The 20,667-nt window shown below is 37.5% G+C and overlaps 1 protein-coding gene across 23 annotated transcripts in view; it reads right to left on the bottom strand.

Moving 5' to 3' along the window:
* Positions 1-20,667, bottom strand: part of SSH2 (slingshot protein phosphatase 2) — a 211,806-nt gene that overhangs the window by 30,775 nt on the left and 160,364 nt on the right. For 10 of the 23 annotated variants that reach the window (XM_036408667.2, XM_045571043.1, XM_036408669.2 and 7 more), the window contains 6 exons: positions 17,512-17,633; positions 12,343-12,411; positions 11,538-11,603; positions 7,423-7,617; positions 3,523-3,616; positions 2,900-3,052 (listed from right to left, as the gene is read on the bottom strand). In XM_036408667.2, the coding sequence (XP_036264560.1) occupies positions 2,900-3,052; positions 3,523-3,616; positions 7,423-7,617; positions 11,538-11,603; positions 12,343-12,411; positions 17,512-17,633 (699 nt within the window). Of the gene's footprint in view, positions 1-2,899; positions 3,053-3,522; positions 3,617-7,422; positions 7,618-11,537; positions 11,604-12,342; positions 12,475-15,784; positions 15,831-17,511; positions 17,634-20,667 lie in introns of those variants that run through there. The other 13 variants (XM_045571047.1, XM_045571048.1, XM_036408682.2 and 10 more) reach the window with 7 other exon arrangements.

The following is a 20,667-nucleotide window of genomic DNA, read 5'->3' as shown; positions in this document are numbered from 1 at the left end:
GATGTTGAGATTTGGCTGGGCAAAACTTCTAGCTCAGAGAAATAGTACACTCTTAAGGGTGTGGAAGAACTTTTTCTGGAAATAGTCTGGCTTCCAGCCAATGAATCCTCTCTTCTTGCTGCAGATTTTCTTTAAACTATGCTCTACACGTTTCCTCTTCAGACCAGCTGGACACCTTTTCAAATAAACATCTCTGTGTAGTGCAGAGCTAAACATTCTTCCAAGGGAGGGGAGAAATCCTGCTGCCTCTCTTCACACAACTACTTGCACTCCAGGCATGGCAGCTACGCACATGATAAAATGATTTTGCAGAAAATTAGCACCACCATTTGCAACTTGGATAAGACACCTTTTTTCTGTGTTAATTGCTAGGGAAGCCAGCAGAGCATAGACGCACTGGAGGAGAAGATATAGGGGGTTGGACATAGCACATGGTGGTGCAAACAAAGGGAGAAAGCCATCAGGGAAAAAGTACAATAAGATGTTTAGACAATCTGTTCACCTACTGATTTTGTTGAATAAGAGTTAAGTTTCAGGATTCTCTACTTTAAAAGATTTTTTTTCTCAAATAAAAGATTTTTTCTCTCCATTCTCTTGAAAACAGAATTGTATCTACAGCAGAATAGTTTCCTTTTTCAAAAAATAGACATTGATACATATTAAAAATGGACTGTTCTTTCTGCTTAAAGTACTCTTAAAATTTGTTTATATGTCCTAAACTATACCCTTTGAAGAGGGGGGCAGTAAGAAGAAGGTAGTTCTTGAAGGGACATGGGGAAGTCTGACTGAAATTAAACAGGTTGACCAGTCAGATATGGACTATATTTGATATTCATGTCTATATCCTTTTAGGTATAAAATCCAAGCTCAATGGAGAATTTAAGTTTATAGTGCTGGTCACTTTCTTTTCTTTCTTTCTTTCTTTCTTTCTATCTTTTTTTTTTTTAAATACTTTATTGATTTTGTACAGAGAGGAAGGGAGAGAGATAGAGAGTTGGAAACATCAATGAGAGAGAAACACTGATCGGCTGCCTCCTGCACATCCCCTACTGGGGATGTGCCCACAACCAAGGTACATGCCCTTGACCAGAATCGAACCTGGGACCTTTCAGTCCGCAGACCGACGCTCTACCACTGAGCCAAACTGGTTTCGACATGCTGGTCACTTTCAAATGTGAGCTTTTGTGGCTATGGGCACTTGCCCTTCATAAAAATGTCACCATACATGACAAATGGGGACAGGGTCCATTTGAATGAGTGACTCAGAAGTTTTCTATAGATAATACAAAAATTCTTTCCAGCAATACAAGAGCAGGGAACATCTGAAAATCCTCATGGAAGTATACATAAAAGACATCAAAGACAGATGCTTTACAAATGAAAAGGTCAATGACAGCTTTGCTGTATGATCCACATCCAGAAATAGCAATGGTCAAGTTAAAGTAATAGAAAGAAGCTCCCTTCCTAGCTTAGAGCTTTTCATGAGTAATTTCATAGCTATATACCACTATGAGTCACTCCGTAGTACTCATATTCAAACTCAAAGGCTAACATGGGCCAAATAAACGAGGCATGCTGCGAGTTTGACATGCTTGCTCTGGAGTGTCAATAAGTTAATTCAGGGCACAAGACTTGACCGCTGGGTGAAATAAACTTGAATATTCAGGGTAAGATGATCCAGTTTAGTCAGTTCCTGTGCATTTATTCTTCTCTCCTGTTTCCCAGCTTCTAATTATTTCACAGCTCACAATTGTCCTCACCAGAGAAAGAAGTGAAATTCAAACCAATCAAATTTAGTTCCTAGTTAGCATTTTTGGTCAAAGTGTGTGGGAAATGGAAACAAAAACAAGGTTTTGCCCTGGCCGGTGGCTCAGTTGGTTGGAGTGTCATCCTGTACACCAAAAAGATTTCAGGCTTGATTCTCGTCAGAGCACCTATCTAGACTGCAGGTTTGATCCGTAGGCGGGACACATAAGGGAGGCAACTGAACGATGTTGCTTCTCTCTCATCGATGTTTCTCTTTCTCTCTCTTTAAAAATCAATAAACATATCCCAGGATGAGCATAAAAACAAACAAACAAAAACCCCACAGAGGGTTTGGCATCTTTCCATTCCCCCCACCCCCAATTTTAATTATCCTAGCTAACCTTGTTCCCACTACTACGTACAGATGAAAACCAGAACTCTTTAACATTTAGGATTTTAGAAGCTTTCTCAATTTATCTCTCAGAGAGGTTCTCTTGGGCTAATTACAGGTTAATGAATGTTCAAGAACTATGAAGAACAATTTTAAATCACCAAATTTTTAGTAATCATAAAAGTATTCAGAACTCAAAATGTAGCTACAAGGTTCAAAATGCTTAAAAATCCAATAGCCTCTCACTTGCTCTGCTCAGATATATCCGACCTTAAGACACATCTGGCAGACTTGAAAGAATGACCTTAAAGCATCATCCTAGTTGGGTACACTGTAGAAAACTATTACCGACTGGTCTGTTTCTTACTTTGACTATTATGAAGAGAACAGGTGAGATATTTAATAACCCATTGGGGGGCAAGGGGATGGAGAAGAAGGCCTATCTGTAGCATTTGCCAGTTTCCTTGGTGTAAATTTTCCCACCATAGTCAATCTTATGAAATCACTGAATGAGAAATTGGGAATAGAAGAGAAGAAACTCACCATTATTTAACATCTCCACCACACAATAGACATAAATAAACGTAAGAGCACAGGTAATAGTAAAAAAATTAGAAACTGATGAGGTTTGAGTATTTATTACCTTTGTTTTTAATGTTGTTACATTTTATTTAAATATAATAAAATTTAACAGCTGCCCCTTCCCCATGAGTTGGTATGGACTATCTTTGGCACACCACTTAAACAGGCCCTAAAACTTACCAAGAACACGTGCTCAAATATCTGTGTCGGACTGTCCATCTGACCAAGAATCACTATCATTTCATTATCTATATATTCCTTGAATTCTCTCAGGTTGCAAACCATTTGCATTTCCAACTCAGTTCGTATCTGAAACAAAGATGACATATTATACTAATTTCTCTAAAGTCCCTCTGTTTTTTCACTCACTCACCATTGTTAGCCCCATACCTATCCCACTCCTATCTGGCCTTGAAACAAAGAGGACTATATGCCTTTCAGCATAACGATGATTGCTTATCTCATTTTTGATTCTTATATTTCCAGTAGGACATGATCTCACTCATCTAGGGGAAATGATGAACAACATAGATTGATGAACAAGAACAGACCCAGAGATAAGGAGCCATGGGTCAGACTATTGGACCTCAAAGGGAGGGTGGGGATAAAAGGGAGAGATCAACCGAAGGACTTATGTGCATACATATGAGCCTAATCAGTGGTCAAGGACAATAGGGAGGTGGGGGCATGAGTGGTAAGAGGTGGGGGATTGGAATGGGGAGTTGAGGACAAATATGGGATACCTTAATCAATAATTTAAAAAAAGAAAAGAAAAGAAACAATGAGGACTTAAGGTCTCTTACCTCTTTGGATGTGATATTCTCTAAATCCTTCTGCATCATAATCTCCCTTAATTTGGTTTTAATTAGTCTTTCTGTTCGCTCACGTTCAGTTGGTCTGAGAAGAGAGAAATATTGATTTTTCTTAGGCAGGAATCTAATTAAGTTAATGAATGTGCTATTTGATCATGGTTCCAAATTGACAGGTTTCTAATGGCCAGAAGAGAATAATATTTTAAAAAAGTTCTTTTCAGAATATAAATACGTAGAAATTATTACTTGAAGGTTGTACATGTCTAAAAGCCCTTAAATATATTCACATATATAGATCATGAAGAAATAAAGGCAAATAAGCTATACTGAGTATAAACTTTAACGGAGGACCACAATCCATAAGTACCACTGAGTACCACTTGCTGAGCTGGGTAGGCCAGTGATGTGACCCACTACGGAATTGGGTCTTCTGTTGCATAAAATGCCACCTAATGCTGATAATTCATTCAATGCTATGGTTTTAGAACACAGGAAAGAAGCAAGAGTGATTCCTGTCTTCTACAATGAGGCAAATTCTCTTCTAAAATGGGTTTTAAGGATTAACTACCTGGAATATTTCCATTCAAAATTCTTTCCTTTTCACAAAAGCTCTCACAATATCTTTGTGAAATGGTTTTACAGATAAAGAAAGTAAAAAGCTGGAGGGTTAAATGACATGCCAATGATCACATACACTGGCAAGAGAACCAGAACTGTCAGCCTAGTTAACACTCTACCTGCAGGATTTTGTTGCTTCCCTTAGTCTTCTGATTCTTTTAAAAATAAAATTACCCTTGGAATTTAAAAAAATATATATTTTATTGATTTTGTACAGAGAGGAAGGGAGAGAGATAGAGAGAGAGTTGGAAACAACGATGAGAGAGTCATCGATCAGCTGCCTCTTGCACACCCCCTACTGGGGATATGCCCGCAACCAAGGTACATGACCTTGACCGGAATCGGACCTGGGACCTTTCAGTCCCCAAGCCGACGCTTTATCCATTAAGCCAAACCGGTTTTGGCACCCTTGGAATTTTAATATGAAATCAAATTAGGAAGCTGATTCTCCAATTACTATACAGATATTGGTTCAATGTAACTGGATGCTTTTCTCAAAATGCATTATTTCATATTATTCAGAATGTGAGGGAGGCTGACAGACAATACTTTCTGTCTCATCTTTCCCTTCCTACCTACTCAAGAAAGGTATCTGCTCTGCACCTCCGTATTTGGAGATGGGAATGGACTAAGCCTTTAGGCATCCTGCCCACCCTTGCTGCCTACGGCCTTATCACTGGCTGCAAAAATAGCTTTAGGAATCTCCAAAGATGGATGTTTTGACCCCACAACCTTGGGGCTCCCTACCACTGGGACTTTTAGTTTTTCATGAACCCTACAGAATACAGCTAATAATTATACCCTGTCAGTCAGCCCTCAGTCTTCCTGTCTTGACTAGGACTAAAATTCTTTACCATGTTCCCTACCATTTTTCCTAGACGTGGCTAATGGTAGAGTGTCACACACTTCAGTCTTCTATTAAAAAGAAATATTGGTAAAAAAAAAGAAAAAAGTTTAGCATCTTTGTGCATGGTTTAGATTCCCTAGTTCAGCAATCTTTATCCAACTGCTTCACACTTGCTTGAGGCAGAGTGGTTTGGGAGCAGACACATGTATGTTTTAGGTTTTAATTTTAGTTCTGCTAGTGGTGTGAACTTGAACAAGTTCCTTCCTTTCTCTGAGCCTCTTTCCTTTTATATAAAATAAGGAAAGTAATAATATGTGCTTCATGAGGTTCTTATAAAGATTAAATAAGATACTTTTATGAAGAGCCTGGCATAGCACTTGACATAAACTGGAGGCACCATTCAGGTATGTTCCCTTCTTCCCCTTCCTTGGATTTTTAAATATATACTTTATTCACAGAGCATTTAAGTTCATTTGGCACACATTCTCCCTGTGTTTTGCAGCATACTTAAAAAAATATTTTTTTCTGGTCAACTTAGGGAGGAAATGGAAAAATCATTACAAGACAAATACACTTTCTCAATCTCACTGGAGAAAAATTCAGAAAATACATACAAACGCAAAAAAATAAAATCACTGAAAATCCTTCTATCAGAGTTATTAAAATATGGTGACTGACCGTTTTCAATCTTTTTTTTAATGAACAGATACATATTTGTTTATAAAATTATCTTAAAACTGGAGCTATATTATACACACTAAGAACTAATATATAATGAGCTTCTATCAAGTGCCAGGGAGTACATTTCACATTTGTGTGTGTGTGTGTGTGTGTATGTGTGTGTGTGTGTGTGTTTGGGAATGTAGAGAAATTATGGGCAATTTAATTTTCCTCTTTTGTATTATAATTTCCAAATTCCTCTAAAAAAATCATGAAAAATAAGAAGGGTTTTCTCTCTTTCATGTAAGTCTGATTCAGAATGTCCATTTTTGAGCCAGATGCAACATCCATTCCTCTGATACCCATGAACCAGCTGTAAAGCTGGAAATTAGTAACATTTCCCATGATTCTGAAAGCCAAACTAACCCTTACCTTTTTTGTTACTGTGGGATCTTTAAAGGATGAAGTCTAATGAAAAAGAGGTCCTAGTACCAGTAACACCCTTTGCAAAAACTTCCATTGCTTTTCTGACTGTTTTGTTCACACAATTCTTGGAAATTTCACCTTTTCTAGTAAAAATAATCCTCTATAATAAAAGTCTAATATGCAAATTGTCCCCTCAACTGGGAGTTCGACCAGGGGACAGGGCCTGCTGCTAGGGACCCTACTCATGCATGAAATTTGTGCACTGGGCATCTAGTTTATTATATTATTCGAATAAGCCTTTTAAAAAAAATCATGAACTATTTTTGTATTACTTTAGGAATCTGTAGACAAAGGTTTAGAAGATCAGTTAGTAAGTAGCTATTCTTTTCTCCTAGCTATAGAATACCTTGAAAATGTAGAGAGATCAACTCAGAGCAAAATAAACATCCTGATTAATTTCCAAAGCAGGAACTAAGTATGAACAAATTTCTAAAATAGTCACATAAGTTTCAACACACAGGCATAAAAAGGAAATAAACATCAGCTCCACCTTAGGCCTTTATATAACTCACAGTACACCAGGAAGATTTAATAAAATCTTAGTGAGACAGAGTTAACAAGGCAAAGGTCTTAACACAAATTATAAAATATTGAAAAAAATATCTGATCTGCACAGATATCAGGTTAGAATTAACATGAAACCTAAGTACCTAAGTATTCTTTTTAATTGACTAGAAACATCTTTTCTTTACTTTTTTTTTTTTTTTAAATCCTCACCCAAGGACATGCTTAGAGAGAGAAAGGGAGTGAGAGAGACACAGAAACATTGATGTGAGAGAAAAACATGGATTGGTTGCCTTCCGTATGTGCCCCAACCAGGGATTGAATCCGCAACCTTTCAGTGTACAGGATGACACTCAACCAACTGAGCCACTCCAGCGGGAATAGAAACAATTTAAGTATTGGAAACATCCTTTTAAAAGCTTCTCTTTGTCATTAATTTATTTACCAAATATTTCTTTCACAGACAATGCAAAGGCAGACTTTAGCTAACTCCTTTAATAAGCTCAAATTTCACATTAGTGGAATCTGAATTAATGGGATTTTATGATATTGCAGTTCTTTTCTATGCAGACTACATTGTGCCCATGAATGAAACTCCTCAGGCCTTTGCAGACAACAGAAAGAACAGGGTTCTTTATGTGGCAGTTTGTAGTGTAGACAACGACTAATATTGCTGGGTAAGATTAATTCCCCGAGAGATTGGGGAGGAACAGTGGCTTTCAGCATTCTAGAACACAACAGACAGGACTTCCATGATCCTTAGCAAAGTGACTTACATGTCAGTGAAGAGAGCTGGAGAGTCAGGCCGGTGGGACTGTACATCTTGCATGGCATTCCATTCATTGACTGATGATTGATCTGAGTTGATATGGCTCTCATAATAACTCACCCAGGTGAGAAACAGGCTGCCTGGGTAGTAGTTATGCATTCTGGCCACTTCACAAGCCTTGTGTAAACTCTGGAGTGCAGACCTGAAAGATATGCAGGGAAATGAGCACTGCAGAATTATGGGGGTATCAAAAGGCCAATAATCCATGTGCACTTCAATCTCCTCCAATTTTTAAACCCTATAGAATTTGGTCTTTGGAGATTCTACTCCCTGGAATTCAAGATTCTCTGATTCTGATTATAGTAATTATCTGGAGTAATTATGTTCATAACACTTGACTAGACATTTAGTACTAGACTTGAAAGATACAGAGTGATATTAAGGTGGGGGTAAAGGGAAACAGGAGAATTGACAACCCAACAGTAAAAAACAGGTCCAGGTACCTATGAAACTCATGACCCCAAGTTGCAATCATGCTGTGTCTATGCTATATCACCAGAGAACTAAGATGACAACCTTTGGTATAGAAAGATTTGTTTTCCTTGGCATAGATTCATGTTATAGCATACATTCTCTATTATTTTTGGAAGCACCATGAAGATCACAGATAGATGTCCCTAAACTTTTAGGATATGTTCTTGAATGTCCAGGCAGCACTGATCTTATGACGTTTAAAATTCTTGCTGCCTTAGTCTCCCAATTTCTTGAAACCATTTATTCATACACTTGAGCTACTTTCTAAGAACAGCTCTGGTTATTCTTAGACTAATTAAATCTCTGACTCTGAACTCAGGAACCCAAGAAGAGTAAACAAAACTGAAAACTACCTTTTTGGTTATATGCTTGGAAAAACTAAAGCCAGGAATTCTAGAAAGTTAGTTACACAACAGCAGGCATCTTTCTGTTTTGTTTACTGATATATCTCAAGTGTTTAAAAAATGCCTAGTTCATAATTGAAGCACAGTTAGTACTTGTTGAATGAAATGTGTTTTATTAAGCTATAAATTAATGTCTTTCCTAAGGGAAAAAAAAACATTATGAGAAAATTTTGTAGCCAACCCATTTACATTAAAAAAACAACAACAACCCCCCCCCCCCACAAAAACACACACAAAACAACACCTGATTTTAGAAAGGAAAAAGGGGGTGCGGGGGGAGGGAGGACAGAGAAGGAGAGGCAGAGGCAGAGGGAAGGGAGGGAGAGGAAAACATCTATTTGTTGTTCCACTTATTTATGCATTAATTGGTTGCTTCTTGTATGTGCCCTGACTGGAGATGGAACTCACAACATTGGCTTATTGGGATGAAGCTCCAACCAACTAAGCTATCCAGCCAAGGATACATCTTTTTCTTAAAAATGTCTTTTAATTTCTTTTTCCCTCATAATAAAAGTGATCCATGCTCACTTGGAAAAATTTAGGAACCTCAGGTAAAAGGTGGAAATATCTTGTAAAAGACAGAAATTTATTGCTAATAAAACATTTCATTCAACAAATACTAACTGCGCTCCAATTATGAACTAGGCATTCTTTTAGGCACTGTAATCTAATGGCCCAAAAATAACTACTGGTAAGGTTTTAGTATAGATTTTTCCAGACTTTTTGTCTATGCATAGATTTACAATAAATATATGACCATATTCAGCATACTATTTTAACCTGTTCTTTTATTTTACACTTCATCATCAACATCTTTCTATGCCATTAAATATTCTTCAACTAGATACATTTTAATGGTTTCATTCTTAGCAACATGGACATATAATTTAACTGATTACTCTTTTTCAGATATTTAAATTATTTCCTATTTTTTCCTATTAGAACACCAACAAACATTCTTATAGTTAAAATTTTTGTACACACCCATGATTATTACTTTAGGATACAGTCTTAGAAATAGAATTACTAGGTCAAAGGGCATGCAAAATGATAAGGCATACTGGCAAATCATTCTCCAAAAAGGCTGTTCCAGTTTATTCTCCCATCAGTAATATATAACAATATCAGTTCCATGAGACCTTGTCAACCCTATATAATGTTAATTTAAAAATAAGACCATTACCAACTTGATAAGAAAAAAAACAAAACCAGTCTATTTTTATCAGAAAAACAGACTTTTCCTTAAAAACAAGGTTGTGGAATCTTTAACCCTTTGCACTCCGCTGTCCCCTCTCAGGGGACATCGGAATTCTAGCATATCACTCGGATGTCCCCTCTCAGGGGGGGACATTGCAGTTTATTAGTGATTACGGGGAATTGAGTTAATTCAACGCACATGTCCGCCGCAAAGTAGCGTCAAGTAGCTGGTAGCCAATGTCCAGAATGGTTCGGAGTGCAAAGGGTTAATTAAATTAAAGTTAAATGCTTTACTATTATTCAAAGTAAGCCAAATTCTCAGAGAATTACCAAGCGATTCTCAGTTTCATTACACAGATTCAAAGGTAAAGCCAGCTTAGTGTAAAGCACAGGATACTCAGTGCATGTTTTCTTCATCAGGAAAACACATGCTTCAAAGCATATGCCACAAGTGCCAGGCACAAGTGCCCTAAAATACATTAAGCTTAGCCATCTCAGATACTGCAGCTGCCTACAGCAGTGGGAGGAGGGTGCAGTCACTACCTTCCTGTATAGGAAACACCTGGTCTAAATGCTGCTTTGATACACACATCTCTTTTATTTTTTTCTGTGACTTTCAGTTAACTTCTCCAAAAAAAGTGTTACACCAAAAAAAGTTTAATTTTGCAGGAAGCTAACAGAGCTGGGACTAGTCAGTATACTTTAGAACATCAAGGCTTGAACTAAGGTTACTGCTGAAACTACTGTTTTAAAAATTAAGACTGCTTTGTACTTCTCCCCAAAATAGAACTGAAAACACTGTCACTTATGGCCTTCTGCTGTTTGGTTTTACTTGGTCTCTGGGAATACATAGGTGAGTTGCTTTTAACTGAGCCCGAGTCAAAAGCAGTCATGTTTTCCATGAGAAATTTATTTGTGAAATATGCCCTAAATCTAAAAATCTGGTCTCAACAAATGACCTGAAACTCTGTCCTACTTCAATTACTCCATAAAACGATAAGACGGTTAATTGTTCAGCTGACTCTGTGTTAGGACCCCGCCCACCTAAGCCTATCAATCATGTTATTCAGGAGTAAATGATCTCCCTGGAGTCTTTTACAGGCTCTTTATTTCTTGTTTGGCTTTCATTCTGTCCATTCTGTTCCTCCTGGGGACTTCCACTACAAAACAGGCAACTGAATGAGGACCTAAAATTCAAATTCCTGACTGGGAACAGACATTATTCCTTAGTTATATTAGATCATTTTTCTGGATAATCTAGAAAAATAGAGAATAAGAGTTTATTTTGTTTAAATATAAGAGATACTTGAAGACCAGTTATACAACCTCTCTAAAACCTGTTTTCTCATTCATAACGAGGAGCTAATACTATTCTTTTGGGGAGATTATGTAATGATTATATGTAATCCATGTAAAGCACTAGGCACAATGCCTGACATCAGTAAGTAAGCTAAAAGTGTCAATATGCCAGCTGATGGTTATTATCAACTACAATTTTTTTCCAAGGCTTTATTTGCATTATGCAAACAGTTTGACAAACAATTACCAGCAATTTAAATGAAGCTTTTCTATTTACTATAAGGTAACTCCATCAATGCTATCCCTGATTACCTTAAGAAATTGAAAGCTAATGCATAGTAATAGTGTGATATTTAGACTTGGCACTAGATTGCCACTAACTTAGTCAATGTGTCCCCATAAAATTCAGTTCCAACTGACTATCTGATTCATGAAATATCTTTCAGAGTCTAAAAACACCTCTAAATATTATTTGTTTACCAATGTTCAAGGCCTCCATTGTAATTTTCAAATTAAACTTCTAAGTCATTTTTAACTATGATGGCCACACAAACAGATCACACAAAATTCTATATACACAAACAGATCGGCATTTTCAAAGAGAACTGTATCATTTCAAATACGTCTTACAACATACTGCTCTACTAACATATTAAACAACTTTCATAGATATTAAAATTCTTCTTACCACATTGCCTGCACAGATACAGGTTTGAATATGTGAATTCTGTTATCTGTTGATACGCTGAACCCTCTAAGGAAAAAAAATAAGACAAAAATCCACAAATGAGAGTGGGTTATTTCAGTTGTGAGTTTTCAAGGCTGCTTCCCTGGCTACTGGCTCAGGCACTCCATGTAGATTAGAGTACAGGACATGACTGAAAAGCTTCAACAAATTGTCTACTTTTATGTACTTAGCAGAATGAATGGACTCCCACGTTGGAGTTAGGGAATGACATACTTTTCCTGCCGTAGCTAAGGACAAACTGTTCTGCTGTATATTTCTATTTGGAAATCTTATGGGTATGTAGCAAACTTGACCCTGTTTTATAAACTGGAGCAAACATCTTGGTTTCTTGGGGACACATTCTAAAAACACCAGGGGCTGGGGTGAAAGGTCACTGGAAGGAACTGGCACAGAAAAGGGCTGACAGCTGGCAGAGGCAGCAAGAGATTATTTGAAACAGAACATATCATCTTCTGGGAAAACATTGCAACATTCCCGCATGCGCAGATTAAAGAGGGAGCCAACAAACTAGTTCCTCTTTGTTTGGATTCTTACTATAGTCAGCCTAGAAGAACAGAAGTGAGAGGCCTTGGCAAGTTGCGTTTTTACTCCACTTTACAAAACAGGAGTTTAAAAGGATTCATTGAGCTGCTGACATGACAATTCAGTTGGGCACAGTGGGCCTCCCATTCAGCTGAATGAATGGGTAATAAGACGAACCCACCCCTTGGCTTTCTGTAGGAAGATAAAAAGGGAAAGCTCTTACCCATCACCATCCAAATGAATTAGGGTGTCACTCCAGAGAGGCAGGACTAAGCCCATGGTACAAGTGCTACTGCAAGACAAGAAGTAGTCCGTAAGTCACTCTCTGTTATTCTAGGCAGTGTTCTGTTTAGTCCTTAAATATTTAACAAAGAAAACATTGACTGAGCTCCCTGTATTACTATCTTGCAAATGGCCACTGTTTAAAAAGTCAACTTCAAGAATTATTTCTAATGACAGAAGCCATTGCTGGCTGCTGAAGACCTCTGACTATGTTATTCATTCAATTTTAACCCTTTGCACTCCGCTGTCCCCTCTCAGGGGACATCGGAATTCTAGCATATCACTCGGATGTCCCCTCTCAGGGGGGACATTGCAGTTTATTAGTGATTACGGGGAATTGAGTTAATTCAACGCACGTGTCCGCCGCAAAGTAGCGTCGAGTAGCTGGTAGCCAATGTCCAGAATGGTTCGGAGTGCAAAGGGTTAATTCTGAGGTTTACATACATTTATTGAACCCCAGAATACACTAAATAGTTTAAATGGGAAAGAGAATTAAAGTATTCAAAAAAGTAACTGTTAATGGCTTGTGATGCCATTAAGAGGGACAAGAGACCCAACTTAAATAAATGCAGCAGTGCTTTGTGACTATGCACTGAACTAGCTCTGCTGAAACACAGAGTGAATAGGAATGTCCATAACCAACAACAGGGCAGCCCTGGAATGGTGTATTACAATATTATTTAAATCTCACAAGGAGGAAAGTTAACAGGTAGAGACAGGAAGCCATAGACTCCCAATTGTGTGCTCTATCATACCACCTCTCTGGACAATTGTAATCTACCCCAGATCTCTACTACTTTTTCTCCCTAAGACTACCATAAACCACTTCCCCCCTTTACCCAGTCTCCCAAAGGCTCCTATACCCTCTTCCCACCAATATATCTAGAAAAGTAGCAGGTATAGGAGAAAGAACCTTGAATGTGGGAGGTAAAACAGCAAAGTATGGTTGAGAGCACAAGCTCTCCCCCCAGCCAGTTTGGCTCAGTGAATAGAGCATCAGCCTAAGGACAGAAGAGTCCTGGATTTGATTCCAGTCAAGGGCATGCACATATCTCGGTTGCAGGCTCCCGGCCCTCGTCGGGGGCATGCAGGAGGCAACCAATTAATGTGTCTCTCTCACATCGGTCTTTCTTTCTGACTCTTTCTAAAAATCAATGGGAAAATATTCTTGGGTAAAGATTAAAAACAAAACAAAACAAAAAAACAACAACACAAACTCTGGAGCCAGATGGGCTCTGGAACCTGAGCTCTTGCACTAACTGTATATAAAATTGTAGGCAAACAATTTAATTGCTTTGTGCTCTGGTTTCCTCATCTGTAAAACTGGGATAGAAATACCATCTTCATTGGGCTGTTTTGAAAATTAAATTAGGTAACACACTAAAAATTGTGCAATAACTACTACTTATTGAGCAATTATACTATGCTGAAAGATCTGGATTTACTCTCCTTCAGTACTTCAATTCCTTTTGACAAGTTATTTAATATCTCTTCTCAGCCTTAATTTCTTCATCTGGATATGCAGGTAACAAGACCCAGCCTCATAGGGTTATCATGAAAATCTAAAATATTTAAGGTGAAACATATACATTAATGTACTGATATGTAAAACAAATGTTGACTATGAATCTGTCTGTAGTGAGTGCTCTACTACAACTGAAAGTGATTTTGAGGGAGGGGGAATAGTATAAAAACGTATTAAAAACAACACAAGGAATATCATGCTTTAACTGTTGGAGTCACTGCAGTGCTAACAAAGGCCATGCCTTCGTTGAGCTGTGCCTAATGATTTCCACTGCACTTGCTGACCTGTGTTCTCAACAGTCCACCAGTGATTCCAGAGTTCAGAAGATTCCAATCAAGATCGAAACAGCTTATCTGCATTGAAACTCTAGCCCCGAATTCCAGATGCACAGTTATCATCCCAGAGTTTGGGAGGAAGACAGCTCTGCCACTATTTTTTTATTAAGTTTATGAGTGCAAGGAAAATTTGTTTAGAAAGTCATTTCCCAAGGTGGAGTGCAATTATTTTTAGTTTTTTGTCTTTATTTTTGGTGAGTACTTAGCCAGTTCCTAGCAACAACTATAATTTGACAAATCTAGAAATTAAGCAACTACAGAAGAAGATAAAGAAGGTGAGCTTATGACCAGACACTAGTTAAATTTTGGACAGATGACCAAGATATGTAGAAACCAAACATCATGTTTTCAGCATGTATTCAGGTTAGAATGTTGTTTTTTTTGTAGTAAAAAAGCATTTTCATACAACAGGAAAGAGGCCTGAATTAGGAACATCTATATTTTTATCCAGTTTACCTTGAATCATGAGATTTTTCTCTAATATAGTTACTTATTTTATTAGATATGCACTTATTCAATTATTTATTTATTGTTAATCCTCACGCGAGCACATTTTCCCATTTATTTTAAGAGAGTGGAAGGGGTGGGGAAAGAAAGAGAGAAAAGAGAGAGAGAGAGAGAGAGAGAGAGAGAGAGAGAGAGAGGGAGAGAGAGAGAGACATTGATGTGAGAGAGACACATCAGTTGGTTGCCTTCTACACTCACTCCAACCAGGGCTGAGGAGCCTGCAACTAAGATATGTGCCCTTAACTGGAATTGAACCTGGGACCCCTCAGTTCTCAGGCCAACACTCTATCCACTGAGCCAAATTGGCTAGGGCCAACAATTTATTGAGTGTCTACATGTACCACACATTTCAAGGTGTGGGTACAAAAAATAAAACAACACAATAAGACTATATATAATAAAAGCCCAAGTGACCATTAGGGCGGAACAACCAGAATGACCGGTCGCTGTGATGCACACTGACCACCAGGGGGCAGACGCTCAATGCAGGAGCTGCCTCCTGGTGGTCAGTGCGCTTCCACAGGGGTAGCACCGCTCAGCCAGAAACGGGGCTCATGGCTGGGGAACACAGAAGCAGTGGCAGGAGCCTCTCTTGCCTCCACAGCAGCACTAAGTAGCAGCGAGTCGAGCAGTTTGGAGCGAGGGGTCCCGGACTGCAAGGGGGCACAGGCTGGGCTGAGGGACTCCCTTGTCTAGTGGACGAATTTTGTGCACCAGGCATTTAATTATTTTATAACCTTGAAATATATGAAATGGAATTTGAAAACCAAGATTATGCTGTGTGTTAAAATATTTATTATTTAAATATGATACAGTATTCAAAGAACTTGTAAATAGGCTAAAAGAAGTGCTGTAATATCGATATATCTTGAGAAATACTTGGGAAGAGGCTGTCACAGCAATCTGCATTTTACTTTGGTTTAATACTGTTCTGAAACATTAACTTTTTCTATTGTCAGATATAAAATGATACATATTCTTTCAACAGCAATTAGATAAACATGATATTAGATTATCTGAGCACTATTATTCTCAAGTAGGCAGCACTTATTGTTTAAGTAGCTCGTTCAGAAGATATATGGGAATTCATAACACCAAGTTTTCAAACACAATTAAAACCAGTTTTTATAGCTTTTCATATCGCATTTTGTTTTCCATAAACTAAAATTTTCTTTTGCTAGGTTTGATCCAGGCAGGTCTATTACTGAAGATAGATGATGTTCACTGAAGACAAAATACTGGGCAGCCATATTAATAAGCAGTCTTTGATTTTTAGAATGTTTAGGACAAAGTAAAAGAGATAACAGACATCTTATTTCTCACACTCTGAATCAGGAAAATCTGAATTTGATGCCTTCTCTCCCTAAGGGAAGACCCAAGTGAAGTTTCCATGTTTTATGGGGATTCCAAAGGAGGAGTTAGGATAAAAGAAGCAAAGGAAATAACTGGAGCAGCGCTGTCCAGCTGTACTTTCTGCAATGATGGAAATGTTCTATTTATGTCCTGTCCAATATGGTAGCCACATATAGCTAGAGTACTTCAAATGTGGCTAGTTGTAACTGAGAACTGACATTTTAATTTTATTTAATTTTAATTTATTTAAATAGTCATGTTTGGTTAGTAGCTACCATATTGGACAATACAGATCTAGAGATATAAAAACCCAAATCATAGGTCTTAAAATACTAATGAATGTAGGCAAGATTGGCGATCTTAGAGGATAAACGTTTACTGAAATGTCGGTAGCTTAGCTAACACCAGAGGTTAAAATCACACAGGAGGAACAGCTTCCTAAATGTGGCTTACAAACTTGTGTAATTTTAGAGCACACAATTAAAGGCTGTAATTGGTGTACAAGGTAACAACTCTCACCTTTGATCTTCTGAACCCACAAATCATTTCAGGTTGACTGCCACTACAAGCTCAGGTAAACACTAGTTTGAGAAACTTTATTCTGACAATGTAACCCCCACCCCCACATTAAAACAAGTAGAATCACTCCCAGTCTCCTCTTCTCTTTGTGGCTAAATTCTCCCAGGCCTGGGTCAAACCCCTAGCTACTCCACAGTTCCATTCTAGTCCTGAGCCAGGAAGTCAATGCTTTGAGACATCTGGCAGGATTTCCTGAGGCTTATTATCTAGAGCTAAAAGATCTGCTTAGCAGTCACATTCCACAGTCTTCCCAAGATTTCTCCAGAAGAGTGGGAAAATAAAAAAGAAAAGCAACAAATCTTAGAGACACAATAAAGCCAGTTTTGTGTGATGTCTATATCTTTAATCATAAGATGCAAAGTGCCACTGAAGTCAAAGGTGCATGATTATAAAAGTTTCTGTTTTGACTTTAAGGAAAAAGGAAGCAAAACATTTGATAAAAGCAAGGTGTAAGGCTATGAATAAATACAAGAGAATGGAGTTAAACCTGACTCATTGGTACAGTATCACTAAAGTAAATCATTACTGCTCAAAGACGATTGCAAAGAAAGGATAGCTCCTCCCCTCACCCTTCCTGGAGATACAAGTTTAAATCATCACCACCTAAAGATGAGAGGAAGGTAAGGAATAGTGTAAACTAGAAACACATTACTAAAGACATTCATTAAACATTTTCATCTCTCAAGATTGAGTGACTAAGATATTTTTGAGATCTTTAGTTTTAGGTATTTAACTTTAAGAGGAGCACTGCATAAGATGTTTTTGTGGTAATTCAAAAGGCAACTGGAATAGGTTATTTGTGGAACCATACCTGTCATTAGAGGAGAAATCCATTCCTAGAACGATGCTTTCTTCAGTGTCTTGTCTACCGTTGGTTGAAACCACTACCATATAACGTGTTCGATTCTGGTAAGTACTTTCTAGTCTTACAGCCTGGAGGTTAACAGACAACAAAGAAATTTAGAAGGTCAATTTTATATCATTCAACCCTTTTTACATTAGCATCTGAAAGCATACTTAGGGAGATGGCAAACCCGTAGTTAGGAGATCCACATTCAAATACCAGCTCATGTATTAACTATAAAAACTATAAATATTACTAAATTAATTAGAGGGAGATATAATAATACCTATCCTATTGGGCTTTAAGAATAATAAAATAATGCATGTACAGCACAGTGCTTGGTATACAGTAAATAAATGCTCAATAAATGTTTACAATTAGCACAATTTATAATAACAACAACAATTATCAGGTCATGTTCTAAAGATAGGGGAGTGTGAAGTTGTATGAATAGAAACACTGAACTCAGAGATTCAAATCCCATGAACAATGATAATACAAAGCAAACTATTAATATCTAAGAGGAGTTGCTCTATTGAATTCTTATAGATTATATACTATAAAATTTCTTTAGTTTCAATAACAATTGAAGGTTATATTACTTTTTATCATAAAGTTTTTATTCATTGCTTATTTGTGATATTTTAAAAGCGCCTTCAGAAAATTTGAATATGGACATGGTCTTAGATGATATTAAGGATTTGTTAGTGTGATAATGACATCAAGATCATTATCTTTTTCTTACATATCTGAAACGAAATAACATGGCATTCAAGTTTTGCTTTAAAATATTCCAATAATGGGAAGCAACTAAGATGTTCTTCAGTAGTTGAATGGACAATCTATGGTAAACCAGACAATGGAATATTATTTAGCACTAAAAGGAAATGAGCTATCAAGCCATAAAAAGACAGGGGGGAATCATAAATGCATACTACTAAGGGAAAGAAGCCAATCTGAAGAGAGTAGGTACTGTATGATTCCAACTATATGACGTTCTAGAAAAGGCAAAACTCTAGAGTCAGTAATGATCATTTGTTGCCACGGGTTAGGAGAGCACAGAGGATTTTTAAGGCAGTGAAACTACTCTGTATAATACTAAAGTGGTGGATACATATCATTGTTATTGTTTTAAAAATATTTTTATTGATTTCAGAGAGGAAGGGAGAGATAGAAATATCAAAGATGAGAGAGAATCATGGATTGGTTGCCTCCTGTACAGCCCCCATTAGGGATCGAGGTCCCCATTAGGGATTGAGCCCACAATCTGGGCATGTTCCCTTTACTGGAATCGAACCCAAGACCCTTCAGTCTGCATGTCGACGCTCTATCCACTGAGCCAAACCAGCTAGGGCTACACATCATTATTAAAACCCATAGGATGTACAATACCAAAGTGTAAATCCTAATGTAAACTATGGGCTTGGAGTTGATAATGATGAGTCAATGTAGGTCTATAAATTGTAATGAATGTACAACTCTGGTGGGGAATGAAGGTAATGGGGGAGGCTATGGGAACAGAGGGTATATAGGAAATCTCTGACAGCAAGTCCTCACTTAATATCATCAATAGCTTCTGTGACTTTAAGCAAAACAACATATAACAAAACCAATTTTACCAGGGGCTAATTGATAGAAGCAAGTTATGTTCCTGTGGCATCTCATCAATGTTGTAACAGAAAACAAGGTTGAATGAAATGACTTTAGTTGAGGACCTGCTGTACCTCCTGATCAAATCTTCTGTGAACCTAAAACTGCTCTAAAAAATAAAGTTTTGCCCTAACCGGTTTGGCTCAGTGGATGGAGCGTTGGCCTGTGGACTGAAGGGTCCCAGGTTCGATTCCAATCAAGGGCATGTACCTTGATTGCGGGCACATCCCCAGTGGGGGGTGTGCAGGAAGCGGCTGATCAATGTTTCTCTCTCATTGATGTTTCTAACTCTCTACCCCTCTCCCTTCCTCTCTGTAAAAAATCAATAAAATATATTTTTAAAAAATAAAGGTTTTCAGGTTAGGGATATGTTCATGGCATAGATTGTATGATAGTGATGGTTTAATGGTCTCTACTTATTTCCAAACTTATCAAGTTGCATACATAAAATATGTACAACTTTTTGTATTTCAATTATACTTCAATAAAGTGATTTAAAAATGTTCCAACAAAAAGAAAAAAAGGGGAACTAGATGAAAGAAATCTGGCAAAATGTTGATGGTTATTAAAGCTGTGTAATGGGTTCATGAGGATATAGTTTGTGCTTTATATATTTGAGAATCTTATTAATAAGAAGCTCAAAAAGATACTTTATAAACCTTAAAAATAAAGTAAAATCACTTCCACTCAATATTCATTCAAATATTTACTATTTATCTATTGTGTATAAATCAGAGCAGAAGTGCTGAAGATTCAAGGGTAGAGAAGAAAGAGAAATATAGTTCCTACTCTCATGGAGTGTACAGTTTAGTCCATTCTTTTTCTCTATAACAAAAAGCCAGGGAAATGAATAGAGGCAATTTCTTCTGTATAAATTAACCCCACCCACATTCCTTATCTCAGAAGAGAGAGTTCCAAAACCATTAATTGGCTCAAGACAACAAAAAATTTCTTTTTGGAATTCTTTCAGTGCTGTTCTTCTTGGAGTCTCCTTCCCCTAATTCCATCACTGGCCAGGCCAAGGGAAAAAGAGACATAATTACATAGCTCAAATGACCCATTTATCAAGGCAGAGGTGATTGTATAGATATCTTTTTGCCTCTATTCTAACACTCCTAAGAAAAGCCAGGAAGCACAAACAGCAGAAGTGGCTACATTAAAGTTTGTTTCTACTAAGAAGTGATACAAGAAGTAATGTTCACCATTCTGATTCCAAGTACACAAGGTAGAGAGCTGCACTCCTAGCTTTATGTTCTATGAATAGAGCATTTCAACCCAAATTTATGTGTGAGAAGCCAAGAGGAACTAATAGTTAAGTTGATGAAGGTCAAGCCCTAGTGTAGGGGTGTCGAACTCAATCAGAGAAGGGGCCAAAATCTAAAATCCAGCCTAAATTGCGGGCCGAATGGTTTACTGAACAGTCATAAACTGTCATTGTGATGGAAACGCAGCAGAGTGCAATGATGACAGCGA

Source organism: Pipistrellus kuhlii, unplaced genomic scaffold (assembly GCF_014108245.1).
Source record: "Pipistrellus kuhlii isolate mPipKuh1 unplaced genomic scaffold, mPipKuh1.p scaffold_m20_p_39, whole genome shotgun sequence".
In the NCBI taxonomy this organism is placed as follows: Eukaryota; Metazoa; Chordata; class Mammalia; order Chiroptera; family Vespertilionidae; genus Pipistrellus; species Pipistrellus kuhlii.
The sequence above is the reverse complement of the archived record's forward strand: the minus strand, read 5'-3'. Positions and strand labels throughout refer to the sequence as shown.